The sequence below is a fragment of the Syngnathus typhle genome, linkage group LG4 (assembly GCF_033458585.1).
Source record: "Syngnathus typhle isolate RoL2023-S1 ecotype Sweden linkage group LG4, RoL_Styp_1.0, whole genome shotgun sequence".
Classification (NCBI taxonomy): domain Eukaryota; kingdom Metazoa; phylum Chordata; class Actinopteri; order Syngnathiformes; family Syngnathidae; genus Syngnathus; species Syngnathus typhle.
In genome coordinates this window covers 10,898,965-10,917,134 of record NC_083741.1, presented here as the reverse complement: position 1 = coordinate 10,917,134, position 18,170 = coordinate 10,898,965, and the positions used below count along the sequence as shown (strand labels likewise).

At 39.3% G+C, this 18,170-nt stretch overlaps 1 protein-coding gene across 2 annotated transcripts in view; it reads right to left on the bottom strand.

Annotated features, from left to right (window-relative positions):
• The window catches only part of tspan4a (tetraspanin 4a), an 83,052-nt gene that overhangs the window by 60,253 nt on the left and 4,629 nt on the right, over positions 1-18,170 (bottom strand). The window contains exon 2 of one of the 2 annotated variants that reach the window (XM_061277404.1): positions 6,646-6,725. In XM_061277404.1, the coding sequence (XP_061133388.1) occupies positions 6,646-6,708 (63 nt within the window). In that variant the 5' untranslated portion in view covers positions 6,709-6,725. Of the gene's footprint in view, positions 1-6,645; positions 8,106-18,170 lie in introns of those variants that run through there. The other variant, XM_061277403.1, reaches the window with a different exon arrangement.

Below are 18,170 nucleotides of genomic sequence, written 5' to 3'. Positions count from 1 at the left end.
CATTTGAGGGTTAGTTTAATTTGTGTTGTCTCAGTCCAATGAAAGTGAAGCTAAAAAAAAACTTAGGAGAGCAATTAGTTTATTGGCAGCTCAATGTATTTTTTAGTGGTGTGCGCCGAATGAATTGTTGGTTTTGCTTTGGCTCGGTGTTGTAAACTTTTATTTCCAGTTTATATCCCCATTTTATGTCATTTAAATGTTTATATTTAAAATTAAAGTGCCAGTGAGAATGGATTGGTTAGATGTGCTCATAGGACTTGAAAAGTAATTGATTGTGAAGAATTTGATCGATTGTGCTGGTATTGGTTTTAAATGTCAATTGATGCAAGAAGGAGGTGTTGGTATTGATTTTAAATGTCAAAAACAATTGATGCAAGAAGGAGAGCCCTTCATGGCTGCAACCAGCAGAGGCACTGTCGATTCTGTCTGAAGGTATTTGCGGTCAGCTACTGAAAGCTCAGTGACATCCACTTGGACGTACGTTGCGAAGGAGCAATACTCTACTCAATACAACGTGCGCCGATATAAGCCGACATCTCTTGTTCGGACTTTTCGGTGTATCTCCAGTGAAGTTCCAGTGACATCCTGTATGTAATTTGCACTTCAAACATGTCTCAGCCATGCAATATGCATTAAGATGGAACCGTAAATTACCTTTTCCAAACAGGTTCCACAAAGTTGAAAGTTTGGGACGGCTGAAGATTTAAGATTTAGGGGGCATCTAGTCCAACACATGATTGATTAATAAACTGATTAAAAGAGGTGCATCTGAAGACTTCAGGCCATATCTGTATTTCATAGTCCAGTGGTCAGCCTTAATGATCTCTCTGAAGCCAGGGAAAACCTGAGGTGAATATTCAAGTGGTAGTATTGGTGCATTGTGCGAGTGTGAATATTTAGATTTATTTGGCTTTAAACGTCCAGTTGAGTGTCCCGCTGAGGCCTATGATGTCAACCTGATTTGATTACTGATCGTGAAAAGAAATACAAACACTGTAGCTGCTCTCACCTCGCAGTAATCATGAAAATAAACAATGCAAAGATCCCTTGTGCCGCGGCTCCGTTTCCAGGTTTCACCAAAAGCCAGACGCAGCGTGCTATTGTTGCCTTTGACTTTATGTGCACAAACATGTCTCACTCGACAAATGCAAAGTGCAGCCCTAATAAATGAGCTTCTCATGCCACGCACGTTCCCGTATGCTGCTTTGAATCAATGGATTGTGTGGCGGCAGGGGCTGAGCAGGGCAGGTCAGACACAACTCAGATCAGTAGAAGGGCAATTTCTATTGATCTGTTAAAATTGTTGGAGACGGATGCAATCCATTCACAACTCTGGCAATCTCTGGATTTTCCACTGGGTTCTGACCTACATTATGACGACAAGTAAACACAACTTCAGAGAACATGTCTCCAGGCTCTTCCTACAGCCTGCAATCATATCTCTTGCATCTCTGTCCCAGAATCAGCCACTGTTGAAAAGGGTATCACCCACCTACTCAACACTCTTCTAAAAGTGAGGAAAAGCCCTTTTGTGCTGGCCAAATTAATTAAAATTTGTTTTGGTCTTTCTTTTCCGCGCTGAGCCATTTACCAGCCCCTGTAGTGATTTGCAACTATAAGCGCTGGCATATTTTTTAGCATCGTACTGTTGCAATTTTCTGCAAAAGTCATCACGACTACATTCAGGGGATAATCAACATTTGTGTTGGGTTACAGTCTTTGCTCATTAGCTTTTTTGTTTGCTTGGGAAGACGCAATATTTTCCCCCTCTAACACTCGTAGCCAAGGTTTAAACTTATTTAACACTTCACACATTGGTACTCCTGTTTCAGTGAATGTTGTCCTTGTTTGGCTTTCTTTTCAAAGGTATGACGTCCGCACACAGCAACACAAAGCAGAGCTCCGATTGAATGTGTTTCTATGGCAATGTCTTTTCATTACCAAAATATAAAATACATCCCAAAGTTTGCACCAATACCACTCGGAATGTAATAACAAAATTCAACCATCTCCAGATTATTTTCACCTCGCTTCCCATTCTACTTTCAAAGGAGAGAAATTTACTTATATTTATATTGACTTAATTTAGTGTTAATAGTGTTGGGATTTTTATTTCGGAAATCCTGCTTGTAATAAAGCCCTGATTCCACTGCACGCCACGAAAGCCTGACCATATTTGGAACTGGGTGCTAAGCAAGGATTCGTGATACCAGGGATAGTTTACTTGAAAATAACATAAAAGACGCTAAAATCACGGTTTTAGTTTTTTAAAATACTAGCACATGCTTAGTCATTACTGTGTTACTTTATGGAGTCAGAGCTCGAGGCTGCAACCAAATTGGTTGCAATTGGTGTAGGTGTCCATGTTGTTCCATTCATTTATGATTAAAACATTTTAGGATGTCTTAATGCGTTTCACCCATGCGCTGTTTTGGTCCATGAATCTCTGTTGATAAACATTCAGTGCATCCAGGTGAGACGGTGATTGCCAGCCAGGGTGCTGTGGCACTAATGCACTGTGAGATATTATTCAAGCATGCAGTAATTCAAGGAATTTTATTGTCATACATTTCCACCGAAATCAGAGGTTACCCCAGTAAGTAAGAAATTATCCAGTTTCATTTAACTGGTCCAAAGAGGATTTATTAATTACATGTATACCTTTGTGCATCTAAGCTAACGACATACAGAATAATAGGAGTCAATTTGTGAGTAGAATGAGATGAGCTCATCATTATTTCAGCATTCATATTTTCTGTGACATTTTTGTTTGGTGCTCTGCCTTGGCTCAATTAAAGGTTGGGAAAGACTGCTAAAATTCATAGTTGTCTACTAAAAGAATTCACTGGTGCATTTAACCACATCATTATTTTGTCTTCTTCCAATGTTTGTTTTATAAGATCCACACTGGGCTGTGAAAATCTTGTTTTGTTTTTTTCTTATTAGCGACAATGACAACTGCAAAAATGTAACTTAGCTTCAAACCCAATTAGGCTCGAACCAATATGTCATTCATATACACACTAATTATTTTTAGTGTTAGTCTCAGCCTTTTGGATGAAAATATTTATTATTATTTATTTTATCATCTTGATATTAAATAATTTTAGTCCATTTTCTATCAACGAAAACTCCCCATAAAAGTTTCAGTCTAGTTTTACAGACATTTTTTTATAATCAATATTAATAATTAATTGTTTAGTAAAAATTTACAATCTATTTAATCATTTTGACAAAGTAGTACCTCCTAAAGAAATTATGATGGCGTAAACGATCTAAACGATCTAAACGATCTAAACTAAAAGCAAACAAAAACAGGACCACCTTATTAACCAAGGTGCAGGGTAATTTGCGTCATTGTGGGTGTGATCACAAGAGACTGTCAATAAAAGCTGCTCCTCTCATCCCCTTTATATGCTGTGCACAAGAGAAGTACTGATATTCCTTGGCATTGAGGGAGAAGACAATAATTAGGTTAGGTCCTGTGGCAGGTTGAGGTGTGTTAAGTATGGTTATAAGCAACTGCAAGCAGAGCCCCTTGGGTCGATGATGCAATGTTGGCCAGAGAAATCACAGAAGTGGAAGTGGACACTCTGACACTGCCTTCCACTCTGATTGTAGGAGTCCAAATAGGACCGTTTTTAGATAATTCAATGTAAATATATTTAAATGGAACAAAATTCCGTTTAGATAAGTATCACAGGGGTTATATTTCACAACACTGAGGAATCCGTGGCATAAAAATACACCGCAGGCGTGTTATTGTATAATTTATGGTGCTTGGAAAAAACATTCAAACACACGTTCAAAACAATACAAGCACATTTGAACATATAATACATTTATAAAGATCAGAATTAATGAATGAAGGAAAAAACTTTGCATCAAAAATGCCAAATTTGCTAAATCCCAGGACGGAGGGTATTTCACTGTAGTGTCCAACAGCTAGCTGCATTTAATCATTTTAGTTTATTTATTTATCTATTTATTTATTTGTCTATTTATTTATTTATTTTTGACAGTTTCTATAAAAGTAGTATACATTCAACTACTCTGTGTGCCTTTTTAATTGCCCCTTGCTTATCGAGACTGATCAATACACTGAATGACATTCCTGAAGCAACACTTTGATTTATCAGGGTTTGGAGAGTTTAAGTGGATGTTGTATATTAATGTTTACTTATGATGTGAGAGACTGAACTAAACACCATGGCCTTAATTGCAGGACTACCAATTTAATTAATGTTTGTTGGACAGTGTGTCGTACCCAGCGAAAGCTCCCCAATGCTGATTCAAACGGAGATAAACCTTGAACGGGATTTGAAACAGCAATGCTAACCATTCATCCCCTGTGCCGCTTCAAAGTTCTGATGTAGTGCATCGTCCTGTCACTCGTTTTTTTTTTCTACTGCAGCAAAACCTAAGCAAAGTGGCAACTGGTGTGTGGGTGCAAATGAGCTGTCAGCCTTCTCCAGTCAACATAACCATGCGCATGTTCTTTTCGTTCTTGCCCTCAGCGCAGCAAGTCCGACCCCACGTCGTCATAACATTCAATTGTAGTTTGACGCAATGTACCAGTTCTAGCATTTGTTTTAAAAATTTAACACCGGTGTTATATGACAACAGATAGGCTGAGCTCAGTTAGCATGCACTAGTGAGCAGAGGTCTAGCACATGAATATAGAAAATAATAGTCTGACTTTGTAAGATTGTCTTTGTCCTCCTCTGAGCTTCCCATTTCTCAATGTCCGTGATGCTTATCAACTGAAAATGTCAACTCTTTGCTCTTTGTGTTGATATACTGAAGAACTGTCGTCAACAGACAGCTTGTGCAAAGACACCTGTTATTATTTTATCTTAAAACCATTCGCTTACTCATCACATTTTAGGCTTCACTGGACAGTCAACAGCATTTTAGGAAGATGATACAAAGTGCATAAAAACATTGTTAACATTAACCTAAAACTGAGCCTGAATCCAGACACCATGATATATTGTGGCTCATCTTAGAAATTCTGTTGGGTCAATTATTTATGATTTATGCCTGCACTATTGGTGTTGGTAGGTTGCCAATATTAATTTTTTTAAACGGTAATTATAGACCTTCGAAATGTTTTTCTTGCTTGAATTGAATGTTCAACTAGGAAGGAGTAAAGCAGGAAATATTTACATATTAGACAGTGGAGAAAAGCACGAATCAACCATTTTGCTTAAAAATAAATGAACCGTTAACGTGATTTCTCTTTGCGAAATGATAATTTATTAACCAAAATATTATTCATTTTGTAACGGTCTTGATTAAGCTTTGATTAATACACCAGTTCCCTCCCTCCTATTATATATCGCCTTTCATACATCTATATTTATGAAATCTAGAGCTTGGTTGTCCTTTCTGCCTTTCTATGTATAGATGTCGTATGTATGTATCTAGTGTAGTATTTGTATTGCATTGTTAAAATATTGGAAAAAATTCAAAACACATCATTAGGCATCAGTGGACTCTGTAATTCCTGCGTGAATTATAAATTAAATGGTTGTATATTACACTTATGCATATATTAAATTGCAGTCCAAATGTATTCACTTTTGAATTGCAGTAATTAACATAATCCCAATGTTAAATGAGGTTTGATTTGGATGAATCTGTGTGACTCAGATAAAAAGACAGGTGCCATATTGCCATATTGCCAATTCTTACCTGGAGGTTTGTAACATGATTGGCTTCACTGCAGAGGAGAGGGCCAATTGCTCAGTGTGGTCAAGTGGTCAATATTTTTCTCATGGCGCCAACACACACACACGCGCGCACGCACACACGCACGCACACACACATCTGTGCAAATAACAAATTGTGACCACTCTTCCACTGAGTTTTATAGCAGACACAAGATATGGGAGTGAAGAGGTTGCTCGATGCCTAAGGGAGATTGCATCTGGGCAACTAGATTGTATTTCGACATTCAGCTCATTCCCTTACCACTAAGAACAGAACAATACGGCAAATCAAAGAAAGTACCAGCAAGGTAGCCATGGGGACCAGAATCCTTTGCAAACTATGTGACGAGTTAAAAGGAATTTCCCAAGGGAGTTTGTGGCCAATACACACAATAGTCAAGTCGGATCCACTTGGGAGGAACCTGACATTTTTAACAGTGTGAGTGAAAGTGACCTGTTGTTGTGTTATCAGAGTGCCAGTGACACCAGCAGAAAAAACAACTTCATGGGTAACTGATATGATCAGCGAGCTACCGCAGACTGACACTCACTTAGATGTTTAAATGTGGAGGTGCACACGCAGGCAGGCAAAGCACAGCCAGGGAAAGATTTACTGAATAATAATAACACTATGATTAAGTGCATATAAAACACGCTGCAAGGAAGCCAAAGCTTAATACGGCGAACAAATCAGCGTACACCTACACTTTAAGTATGCTATAGTAAGAAGAATACGCTTGAATCACCCACACAGTGAGGATAGCGCATATCGAAATCCATAATCTGGACCACCTTCGCCCTCTCCTCTCACATCATTACCACATCACAAACAAGCAAAGCTGTATGAGAGTAAACAGAAGCAAGAAATTGAAAGCAAACAAGCTGAAAAATAGTTGGTAAGTCAGACAGAGTAAACAAAATGTTGTCTTACCCAGAACAGGAGGTTGAAGAAGACCATCCCATAACGCAGTGCCATCATACAACCTTCAGCCATCCTGCAGCGTCGTAGTTCTAGAAGGAATATGAAGGAGAGGTCCAGGTAAAACACCACATACTTCTTTCCTGGAGCACAGCGGCCTTTGGTTGTCTGTGGGCCCTTTGTGGTGGTGAAGCCGAACGCAAACGGCGGCCGCTTGTATTCAAACTCTCCGCTGAATCGATGGAAGCCAGAGGTGAACGGCGGTGTGTCAGGCTTGCTGTCCAGAGACGGACTTCGCCGGTACGGCGTCTCATCCGTGCTCGAGCGTCTCATGATACAAGTTTTAAGCAGCAACTGCCTAACTCAGCACTGTGCAAAGTTCACAATGAGGGAGCCAAAGTCATTGAGGGGTGATGTTGAAAGTGCTTTCACCTCTCCTCGGGTTACCTTTTAAATCCTGGAGCAACTGATACAATTATATCCAAAGAGTCATCGGTTGATAAGAATTAATCTGCTGGAGATAATACCCTGTCATTCACCTGATTCCTAAATCCTATAATGTCACTGCATGCAGCAGGAGAGTTTGCATAATCCTGCCGCAACACCTGTGTAATTCTTGTGTGTTTAGAGCCTAATCCAAGCATACACATCTGACCATCCCTGATTCCCACCGCTCTAATCCTTCAAACGCAGGTGTCGTGCCCTGGCAGATAAAATGGTTAGCAGGTTCATCTCGAATCACTTTAATCAGCCAGATGATTGGAGAGCTTTGACACCTCCCGTTCCGTCATGCCCAGCTGCTTTGGGCTGTCAAAATGGTCCAGAAATGTCCTGCCGGGTCTCATGAGAAGTTGCTGATCGGGCTCCCGCTGCAACTTCTTCAACATGCGCTCACGCTGTGACACAGAGCTCAGCAGCGTGCATGTGTGAGACGTGATTTTGCTGACATGCAATGCGAAGAGAAGGTTGCGGGTGGGAGTGTGAATGGGACATTAACAAGCACACATGGATGGATGATGTACATGAGCAAACTAATCGTTGTAGATTGAAATCCCTAATCTCCTCTCCTCTGTTTTTACCTCTGCCCTAACTTGCCAATTCTACCCGAAAAGTCTCTCGCGGTAACTCCTCCTCTCTTCTCTGCCCACGCAAACGGCGTATCAAGTCGTCTTCTTCAACTCCCTCATATTCTCCCTCAGTCCTGACGATGCTTAATTAATTTCCAGACCCAAATTAGTAAGTGTCCCGTCCTTTGGTGCCTCCCTCCCGCGCCAGAGAGCGTTTGTCTCGTCCTCTCTAGGTGGGCATGGAGAACAAGACGTCCAGTGGGGTCATGGCTGAGCAGCGAGACAGACAGCCAGTTGAAAGAGGGACAGTTTCTTCTCAGAAGCAAAAGAAAGACTGCAGTGTTTGAACGCCGGTCCGGTCTCTCTGCCTTAAGCTCCCGCCCTCTCTTTTCACGAGCTTCTGTTCTCTTTCTCTCTTGCTCCCCCCCTCCCTCCAACCTTTTCTCTTGTCCCCTCTCTCACAAGCTGAGATGCTCTGCGCTCGGCATGCGCAATCACTTAAACACCACGTCTCCTCGATAGCTGTCCCGAAAACCTGCCCGAGCAAAAGGCAGGAGCAGACGTTCGTATTCCAGCCACTCCTTACTATCAAGCACAGCCAATCGCTGTCTTGCAGCACCAACCTCCCTGGAGCACACGCCAATCATACCTGGCTGGCCATCTCTACTCAATTATACACGTGCATTCCAAGTATACATTCACGCACACCCAGAAACTGGTGCGTGTGTTGTTGATATAGCACCCTTGAGAAAGCTGCTGCTCTTGCACTAATGCTTCATCTTCTTCTGCGCTCTACTTCCTGTCTAAAACTCATTCCACATGCAGACGCTGTTGTTGCACACAAGCCCCACCATTCTGTGCATGCTCGGCTTCAATCATGTTCCCTTCTCCCCATGGCCCGAGCTCATGCAGCATCCGGCGAGCTGCAACCGACACAGATTTGCACCACAAAGCGCGATTATGTCGACATAAATATAAAGTGGCCACTGCAGCTCGCATTCACACTAAAATAAACATTTGCTCTACACATCTGTGTCCATTGCGTTACGGGTCTAAAGGGATGTTTCAAAGCTTCAGAATTAACTCATGACTTCATTAAAAATGTAATGGTTTTCTGTCATGCCTCATCTGTCGATTGAATGCGACTTGCACGTGTGACATTTGAACTAATAGTGTTTTGTTTTCTCATGAAACATTCCTGAGCTCCGCGTAGACAGACGTCAGTGATAAAATGGTAATTAGCAATTAAATGGACTGGCCTTTTTACCGCATGAGGAATATTGATGGAAGCAGAGGACATTATTACATAGATGAACTTGATACTATTTTTTTTTTTTTTGACATTTATGTTTCATGGCCATTAGGTAGCATTTCCTATTAAAGTTATTTTTAACAAGCATTGAGGGGCATCGAGGTGATGTTTTTAAAAAAGCTTGTGGCATTGGGGCAGTCATCTGATTTATATTAACATAATATTTACTCCAAAACTGTCTGTGTGGACTTTGTCTGTTTTCAGTTTCATAATCTAAAGATAAAATTAGGTGTTCCATATTTTGGTGCTTTTTTTTCTTCTTTTTCTACCATGGACTTCACTCAGTAATGGAATCAGGAAATATTGCAAGATACTGTGATCATTTACAGATACACTTTTGGGAAATAAGGAAGGGAAAAAATATTGAATCTATTATTTAATTGTACATTTGATGGATGGGCAGGCTCTCAGTGCCTCTTTTTATACAAAGAATTAATGAGCCCCCTTTCAAAATGGTAAAATGTCCAGAGCTCAGTTGCAAACAGCTGTAAACACTTGTAAACTGCAAAGACATTCCCAAACAGTTTTAATGATAACAAACAGTTTTTCTTGTTGCCATAGAACAAGGAAAAGCGCATGAGACCATTAAAATTGTTGCCAAACAACCATTTGTGACCCTGATGAAAAAAACAACATTCACTATGCACACAAATCCCGTCATATTTGGATTCAAAAAACGCAATGGTGCATTCCCAAAAATACATACATAAAAAACAAAAAAGATTTGTTTTCATTAACTGGAATAATCTTACACATAATACAAAGATGCAGCCATACTTAAAATATTCATTCCCAATCTGTATTTGTAGTTGAGACTCTATGAAAGAAATGTGACGGACTTATATGTTGATTAAGATACTAAACTCATTAAGAATGAAACTGGATCATACTTTTCTGACTATGTTGTCATTCATGTTATTGCCAAATTGCCGAGCACGCCACCTCCGATGAGCTCTCTGCCTTCGATAAGCTCGCTTTCTCTCTCTCTCTCTCTCTCGCTCTCTCTCTCTCTCGCTCTCTTTCGCTGTGTGTGTGCGTGTGTGTGTGTCAACACATTGCATAATGAAATTCATCACTCTGATCTTTCCCAAATAAAAGAACCTATTAACGTACTAGTGAATGCCTGTGTCGGAACAAGAGGCAAATGGCCAACGCTCAGAAAGCTAAACAAAGTGCACCGTGTTGCTCTGTGGCCTCTGTGCAGTTGTAAAGGGCTATGAGGCTACCTCGCTTTTCCTTGTTTAAAGATAGAAGACGGGGCTCTTGAGAATATCTCATTTAAATGACAAAACAGGCCAGGCAGAAAACTGTATATGCATTACACCACACTAACGTTAAGCATACAGAATGAGCTTGAAGATGTGCTTTTTTTTATCTCTATAAATAAAAATTGCAGATGTAAGAGTGCTACTTTGAATCATTCACAGATATTTGCCTGATACTTTTCATCACATGCTACTACAAAATAATTGCAAGATGATGCTATTTAAGCAAGATCTCTAGATATACGTTGGTTGTTGTTATGCCACGTTTTCAGTTTTGTGCATGAGCTTCATTTGACGAGAAAGGGTTTGATTCTCTTATAACAAGTCGGCTCATAGTAATTATTATTTTTTTATTATTCAGCCTCATTTTTCACTGTACTCAAAGATTGTCCAAGAATATATTGAAATGCATACACATGTTTCTTTAAGTCACAGAGAATGTAGTTATTCACTCCCCCAATTTCTGTTCTGGCAGCGGGGATCACTTCCCACACAGCAACAGTGTGAATGTGAGCAATATTGTATGACTGTGAGTGACTGGCATGCAGTCCAGGGTGCAAATTATCTTTTGCACAAAGTCACCGGAGATGGACTCCAACTCCTAACAACCCTGCACAGCATAAGTGGTACAGAAAATGGATGGATGGCTGATTTCTGTAACTGACCTTTCTAGTTAATTGTGTTGTTTCACTGCAGGCTTCTCTTAAAAAAGTAAATTTCACTCTCCACCATAGCAGCTGATTAGATTTTGTTGAAATGTGGAAACTGAGATAATCAAACTGGGTATATTTACATAAGAACTCACAATATTACTTGGTAACCTCAAGAGTTCATCACTGATTTGAATCACACAAACATAAATTGGTTCTTTTGGTGTTTCATTCAGATGCAGCTTGTTCCAGCACTTGAGATAAAAATACGTATATTTTAATTTTCTGAGATAATTTCTGAGCTCTCAGCAAGTTCGCACTTCAGTTGTTTTCCAAAGCTAAAATGCACTAATCAAAATATGACAGCATGATCATTTGTTTGGTTTGACTTTTGCTTTCAGATATTTCAGAAACCCATTAGGTAAAAAAAATAGCACCATAATTAGAGACATCAGACACGTGAATATTATTCTTTGTGCATTCTTTTGACCAAAGTGAGAAAAGATTTCTTTTAAAACCATCTCCAAAACTGTCTGTCAAGAAAAAAAAAACACCTTTGATGGCATTAACCATGGCGTACAGAAGGATGCATTCAATTATTAAACATGTCAGACATCTTTCTAGTCCATCAATGTAAGGGAGCGCTTGTGACATCTGTTAAACTGGCTAATTAATATCTTGTGACAAGTGAAAATGATTCTTCATTTAAACCCTTTCCTGGGCCGATCTTTAAAAAACATATACTACGTACAGTAAATAGTCTACTCAACTGGGACAGTTTTTACAAAAACCTCCCCATTTAGCTATCCATCATTTTTATGATGTTGGGGGCATTTCTACAGATTGCTGACATCCAGTAGAAGTGCTGATGATGGTACCATTAAGATATTTGAACATTCTGGATATTCATAATTTATTTGTCAATCAATTATTCAGTTTTCACATTCAATGCAACACTATTTGGGGGGAGAATTTTGGTGTGTCTTTCAAGACAAGCTTCTGTTCATTGTGCTACATTTATTTGGTGACATGCACCTGATTTTCTGCCTAGTTTCTCGATTGTCAATGTACAACAATAAATGCAATGGCCTTTACACCTAACAGAGGGTTGAAATACGAATCCCCTATTAAAGAAGACTTTCCAGAAGATGTTAGATGAAAAGGACCAGTTCCGCAACAGTGTTTTTAATGGGCTCTCGAATTTTCCCACGCCAAACTGATCCAACCGTGCTGCTATTGACGACGCTTTGTTCACTAGGGCGCATGGCTGTCGTGCTTTCAACCTATAGATCATTTGAATTGGGCCCATCTATGTGAATTATGGTAGCGTCAAGACATCCAAGCTGTTCAAACGATAAAACCATTACTTTCACTCTGGAGTGGCTTCCTCATTAGTCGTCTTCGTGAGAGCTAATTATGAAACATAGACGATCGCGCAGATGCCAGGAATCTAACAATCCAACCTTATCATGTGGTATTTTTACCCTCCTTATAAACTGATAAGAAGATTGCAACTGTGTCAGGGGAAGTCTGTTCCAGTGATCTACAGCTATGAATATCTTTCATCAGTTTATCTTTCCACTCACATGGCTCCTCTCGATGAGGTGCGAGTAGCTCGATGACAGACTGATGATCTGTGCTCCATATCTGTTGTATGAGCACCTGACAATGCAGATGCATTTGTGGGCCATCTATTATCATTCTGTATTATCCCTGCTAGAAGGGGCAGGTGGGTGCCAGTCAAACTCTGCGCAAGAAAACACAAATATCTTCTCCGTCTATGTATGTATTTATAGATATGAAAGGAATAATACTCCCCTATAGCTAAAAAGCAGGGTGATGCAGTACAGTATATGCAATAACAGAACAAACGTGCATTGCGTGCACGTAAAGACAGTGATAGGGACTCATATGCATGATGGACAACTCCGACTGGTTTATAAAGGAGATGACTATTTGACAGGTCAGACACAGAACTCTCATTGCAGATGATTTTAACTCAATCCACATTTACTGAAATGATCCAACCAATACAGTTTCCTCGATGACACCGACTGGTGTGTTGTGAGAGAATACAAGTGTTTGTGGAGATGATATATCTAGGAGAGTTGAGTGAAAAACAAATTGGATTGCCACATTGAAATTCATTCCCTGCCACGCAGAACAGTTGGAAATTTGATTTACGCAGCCAAAGTCAGACACATATCAAATGAATGTCTTAAATGTGATTTGTGAAAATCAATTTCCATGTGGTTCCAGACTGCAAAGTATGAAATGTTTGCAACAGAACTTAAGTAAACTCTGACTGCCAATTAAGTCACACTGTTATGTAAAATTTAGTCTGTATTTTGTTTGAAATTTAACGCATATAGGTCTTAAGGGGAAAAAAATGAACGTTTTCTGGTTTTCTTTCCCGGTGAAATTCACAAATTATGCAAAAGAAATATTGTTGTCATCCTGATCATTTTGTTAAGTAAAATCTTTAAGCCAATATAACTGTTTATTCACTATAAATCAAATTCACAGTTGAGGAAAATAAAATAAAACAGCATATGCTTAGTGTTTTGGAACACAATTAAATTCAACTAAACTTTCATCTCTGACTTTAAAGGGTGGGAAATCACAGTGCATGAGATAAGTTCTATCATATAAGATTCCCAGTGTTTTTCTTCAAATTAAGAGATAGTAAATAGTTATTGCTGTCAGCTTTGACCAGTCCCATCAACACAATGTAAAGCTATTAGTGGAATCCCAGAGGAACTAATATATTCAGTGGAGTGTTCTCATACTGTAAGGTCCTGTGTGTGGGATTTATCTACAGTAGAAGACAGAGCACTGGGTATAACAAACAGCACATCTCTGAGGAGCACATGAAATGACTTACTTTACGCCAAGTCAGATGATTCAATTTATGATACCAACAGTGTTGGAAGATTACTTTGTAAATGTAACAGTAACAAAATAGCAGCAAAACTAGAAAGTACTAGTTTAATTGCTTTCCCAAAAAAATGTAACATTTGATCAAATTAATTTAACTGTGTTAACTGTTTTCATAGTTTAAGATCATATAGTGTTCAAATGTTTCAGTAATACCTAAGACCACACAAAGAAAATATGATAAATGAGATCCACCTGAATTCATGACAGTGTTCTGGCATCATATTAAACTGGAGCTGACATTGTCATCATCATTTCAAGACAGATGGAACGTTGGCCCCTTACGCCCCATTTTAGCACATACGTGTGTGACCTCTCTTAAACTTGAAAAGATTCAAATGAAAACGTGGGTGTCAAGTCAAGTCAAGTCAAGTTTATTTGTATAGCCCTAAATCACAAGCAGTCTCAAAGGGCTTCACATAGACAGAAATTGACAATTATTCTCAAAGCATCCCCTGATCTTAAGCTCCCAAACTTTGTGACTTTGTGTCAGGTGGTTTGAGGTTCAATGATGGGGGAAAAAAAGCTGTTGTGAAATGTAAAAATGTGAATTATAAGCACCAGAATATTTTTTCGAATATCAAAAGGGTTTTTGTTCTGAAAGAAAATAATAGGTTTGAAAACTATTATCAAGATAAAGTGTATATCATTTGAATTCTGTAAATTGTTGCTTCACCAAAGCGTGTAATCCCTGAATGTTTAGAGATCAGTATCAGATTTGGTGACAATCAACAGAGAACAAATCTGCCTCCATTGTGGAGTCATGCCAAATACGTTTGTAACAAGGCACTGACCCACAACATGAATACGGTCGGCTCTTACATGATGAACCTGCCTATAACAAGAAGCTATGGAAACATGGTGAGATCCACCAAATAACTCCAAATCAAAGCTACAAACCTGCTTGAAATATGGTACAATAAAGTCACATGACTAGACCACTACCATGACATCCCATACGCCATTACTGTATTGCGGGCATTTATGTTTCGTTCCATCTCTCCATTTCAGTTCCATACGGTACGTTACTCCGATATTATGGTGTGTTTTGTTTCGACTCCGCTAATTACAATGCTCTGGTTGATTGAGAACAGTCACATCTATCTTTAAATTAAATGTCAAAACTTTACGCCATTTGCGCATCTTATTGATGGATAAATCAATGGACTACTGTACCAAGTTTCTCATAATTGTTTGATCAATTCCAAAATTAGAAGCTATTGTGCTGGTATGAAAGCCTTCTCCTTCCAATTTGATTTGTACCATAGCAAACTGTAAGTGGAATTTTTTTACTGGTTGGAGCAGCAAAAGATAGTGAAGGAGATTCAAAAGGCAAACAATATAATGAAAAAGAAGCATTATCAAATAAAGCACATGAGAAGGAGGAAACAATCCCTGGAGCATTAGCTGAAGCAGCAGCAAGGATGTACATTTACGTACGCTTTGTGTCAATTGCACAGAAAATATTGCGCTTTGTGATGCTGAAAGTGTGAGGGCCGCTACACTTTCTTGCAAAGTTAAAATTGAGTACGCCCTGCCAAAAGCCCACTCTGGTACTTTGTGCAAATGCAATTAAGATACAAATAAGATATTTTATGAGGTAAATTAATTGGAAAATGAAAACTGACTAAGTTTAATTTGGTTTTCTCTGTAATATCAGAATATTTTACACCACACATGCATAATGTGCTCACCGGGATGTTTTTCCCAAACGTATTACATCACGTTCAGCAATTGAACATAAATATTTGGAATTCCTATCTCCAGCCTATTGTATTGTGCTGTCACAAGTAACTAGAGGCAGTCAACAGCCATCACCATGTTATAGAAAGTAGAAAAATGGATGTTGTTCTTTGAAATGCACAGCATGTGTCTCGGTCCAATTATTCACAACACTGTCGGTTGAACATTTGTTATTTGTTGATAAAAAAAATATATATTTTTTGTGACTGTGACATCTGTAGAAGGCTGCTCGGTTTTGACGAAAAGATGGGTATATCTTAGTGACTGTGAACGGAGATGATGATGGTGATCATTGAATGATTATATTTATTTACACTCAAAAACTAATTATTGTTTTCATCAGATACCATAGATGATCAAAATAATTCGGCACGACCTGCTTTGCACCTCATTTTGAGAATATTGGAGTATTCGACAAGCATGTCACTGAACATCTGCAGCATGTGTTTATCATGAGGTTTGTCAAGGTTAACTCGTGGGCTTTTTTTTTTAACCTTACCTTCGAAGGGACTTATCGACATAATCCACCTTTAAGTAACACCACTATTAGGCCATGATTATAGAAACCATCAATTATAAAACCACACAACTGTGCTATGTTGAGCATCTGGAGCAGTTTAGAATCTAATAAATGACAAAAGGTTTTAAAAAAGTGCGTGCCTGCGTGCCTGCGTGCCTGCGTGCCTGCGTGCCTGCGTGCCTGCGTGCCTGCGTGCCTGCGTGCCTGCGTGCCTGCGTGCCTGCGTGCCTGCGTGCCTGCGTGCCTGCGTGCGTGCCTGCGTGTGCATTGCATCCATCCATCCATTATCTGAACAGCTTATCCTTATCCTGGAGCCTATCCCTGCTGACTGTGAGCAGTAGGCGCGGGACACCCTAAATGTGTGTGTAATTACAGATTCAACAGGTGTTTTGGAGCCAACTGGCATCTGTATCTCATTCAAAAAGAATTACTAAAACATGCCTGTTTAACCTATCTTGAACCGCACTACCAGATCGTCAGCACTCTTTGTTAAGTTACTAGTTGCATCCAGGCATTAAGAAAGTTCTAGTTTGTATTTACCAGTGGTGGGCCGTCAGGGCCTGCAAGGCCTTCTCTGCTGTCCTAAAAATATCTGAATCACAGACTGATGTTAATTATATTTTGTCCATGAATAAATTTAATACATATTCATGGACAAAATTTATTTAAAATGTATTTAATATGTATGAAATAATTCCAAATGGTCTGTCCTGCTTCCTTTCATTGCGATAGTTAGTGAGGGTTGGATTGATTCAGCCGGAGCACTAATGAAGCCCTTGATGTGAAATGCACGGCCCGCTACCCTGCCCTGTTCTCCTCATCTCTTGGACACCTGGAGGCTGCATTCATTTTCCTACAACCCTCTCAAACAAGGAGAATTTCACTCCAACAACCACAATACCCACGTTCCAAAATAATATAACTACATCGCAATCTGCTGTTCGTCTCTTATATCTGTTGTTGGATACTCCTCATAAACGGAACCTAGACAAAATTAATGTTTGGTTGATTATTCTCTTTTTGTAATAATGCCTCCTGCTAATAAATGTTACACTGTTGGAACACCTGTTTGTGTTTCTTGTAAATGGTGCTACCTTTGTAAATAATCTGCATTTGAGGGATGACCAGCAGAGCCGAATATGTGAGTTGGCCCATGAAAATAAAAGAAGCAAAATGATCTCTGTCAATGGTAGACAGCTTACTTTGTTGTTGCCATTGACGATTGTTGCGCTTCTGGTGTCTGAAAATGCGGAGAAATATTATGTTCACTGATGAGTCCAGATTCTGCCTAGAGCAGTTGGGATATTGGGTCAAAATGTGGAGACGGCGCTGAGAACAATATACTGATTGATGAGCTGATGGAGTAGAATATTTTGGAGGAGGCAGTGGGGCAGCAATCACTGTAGCCTGCAATAATAAGCACTGCAGCTCATCTTGATGAATATTTCATTATGAAGTTAGCTGGTTATGTATCACAGAATAACCATTATTCTAAATGGATTATCTTGTTTTGACATTACACATTTTTGGTGGAAGTCAGAAAGTCAACAAACATATGGGGAAGCAGTTAAAGGGGGAAAAAAAATATTGAGTTTTTACAGACGCTCTTCTGTCAGAAAGCAAAAGTGGTGCTATCAGCAATACACTTAAAGTTTCTTTGCTAAATCTACACCACACAAGGAGAAAATAGGCATCTGTAGAGAAATTGCTCGTGACTTCCAACATTTTTGTCTCCATGGCAACTAATCTGAAGGCTATGATGGAAAAAAGGTGCCTTGTTAACTTCACGATTGATATGACAATTGTATAGATATAGATATATATATATATATAGATATATATATACACACACACACACAGGGTCCGGCAAAATGATCTGACACAGGTTTAATAAAATGCAAATAAATTAACGTTTATCAAGGACGAATCTGTAACTGCAACACAACGAGCGTTCCGTTTGCACTTCAGACTTGGGAGACATGATCCCGTACCTGCTTGAAACACAATCTTGTTATGGGTTACTAACTTCAGAGCCAGTGGATC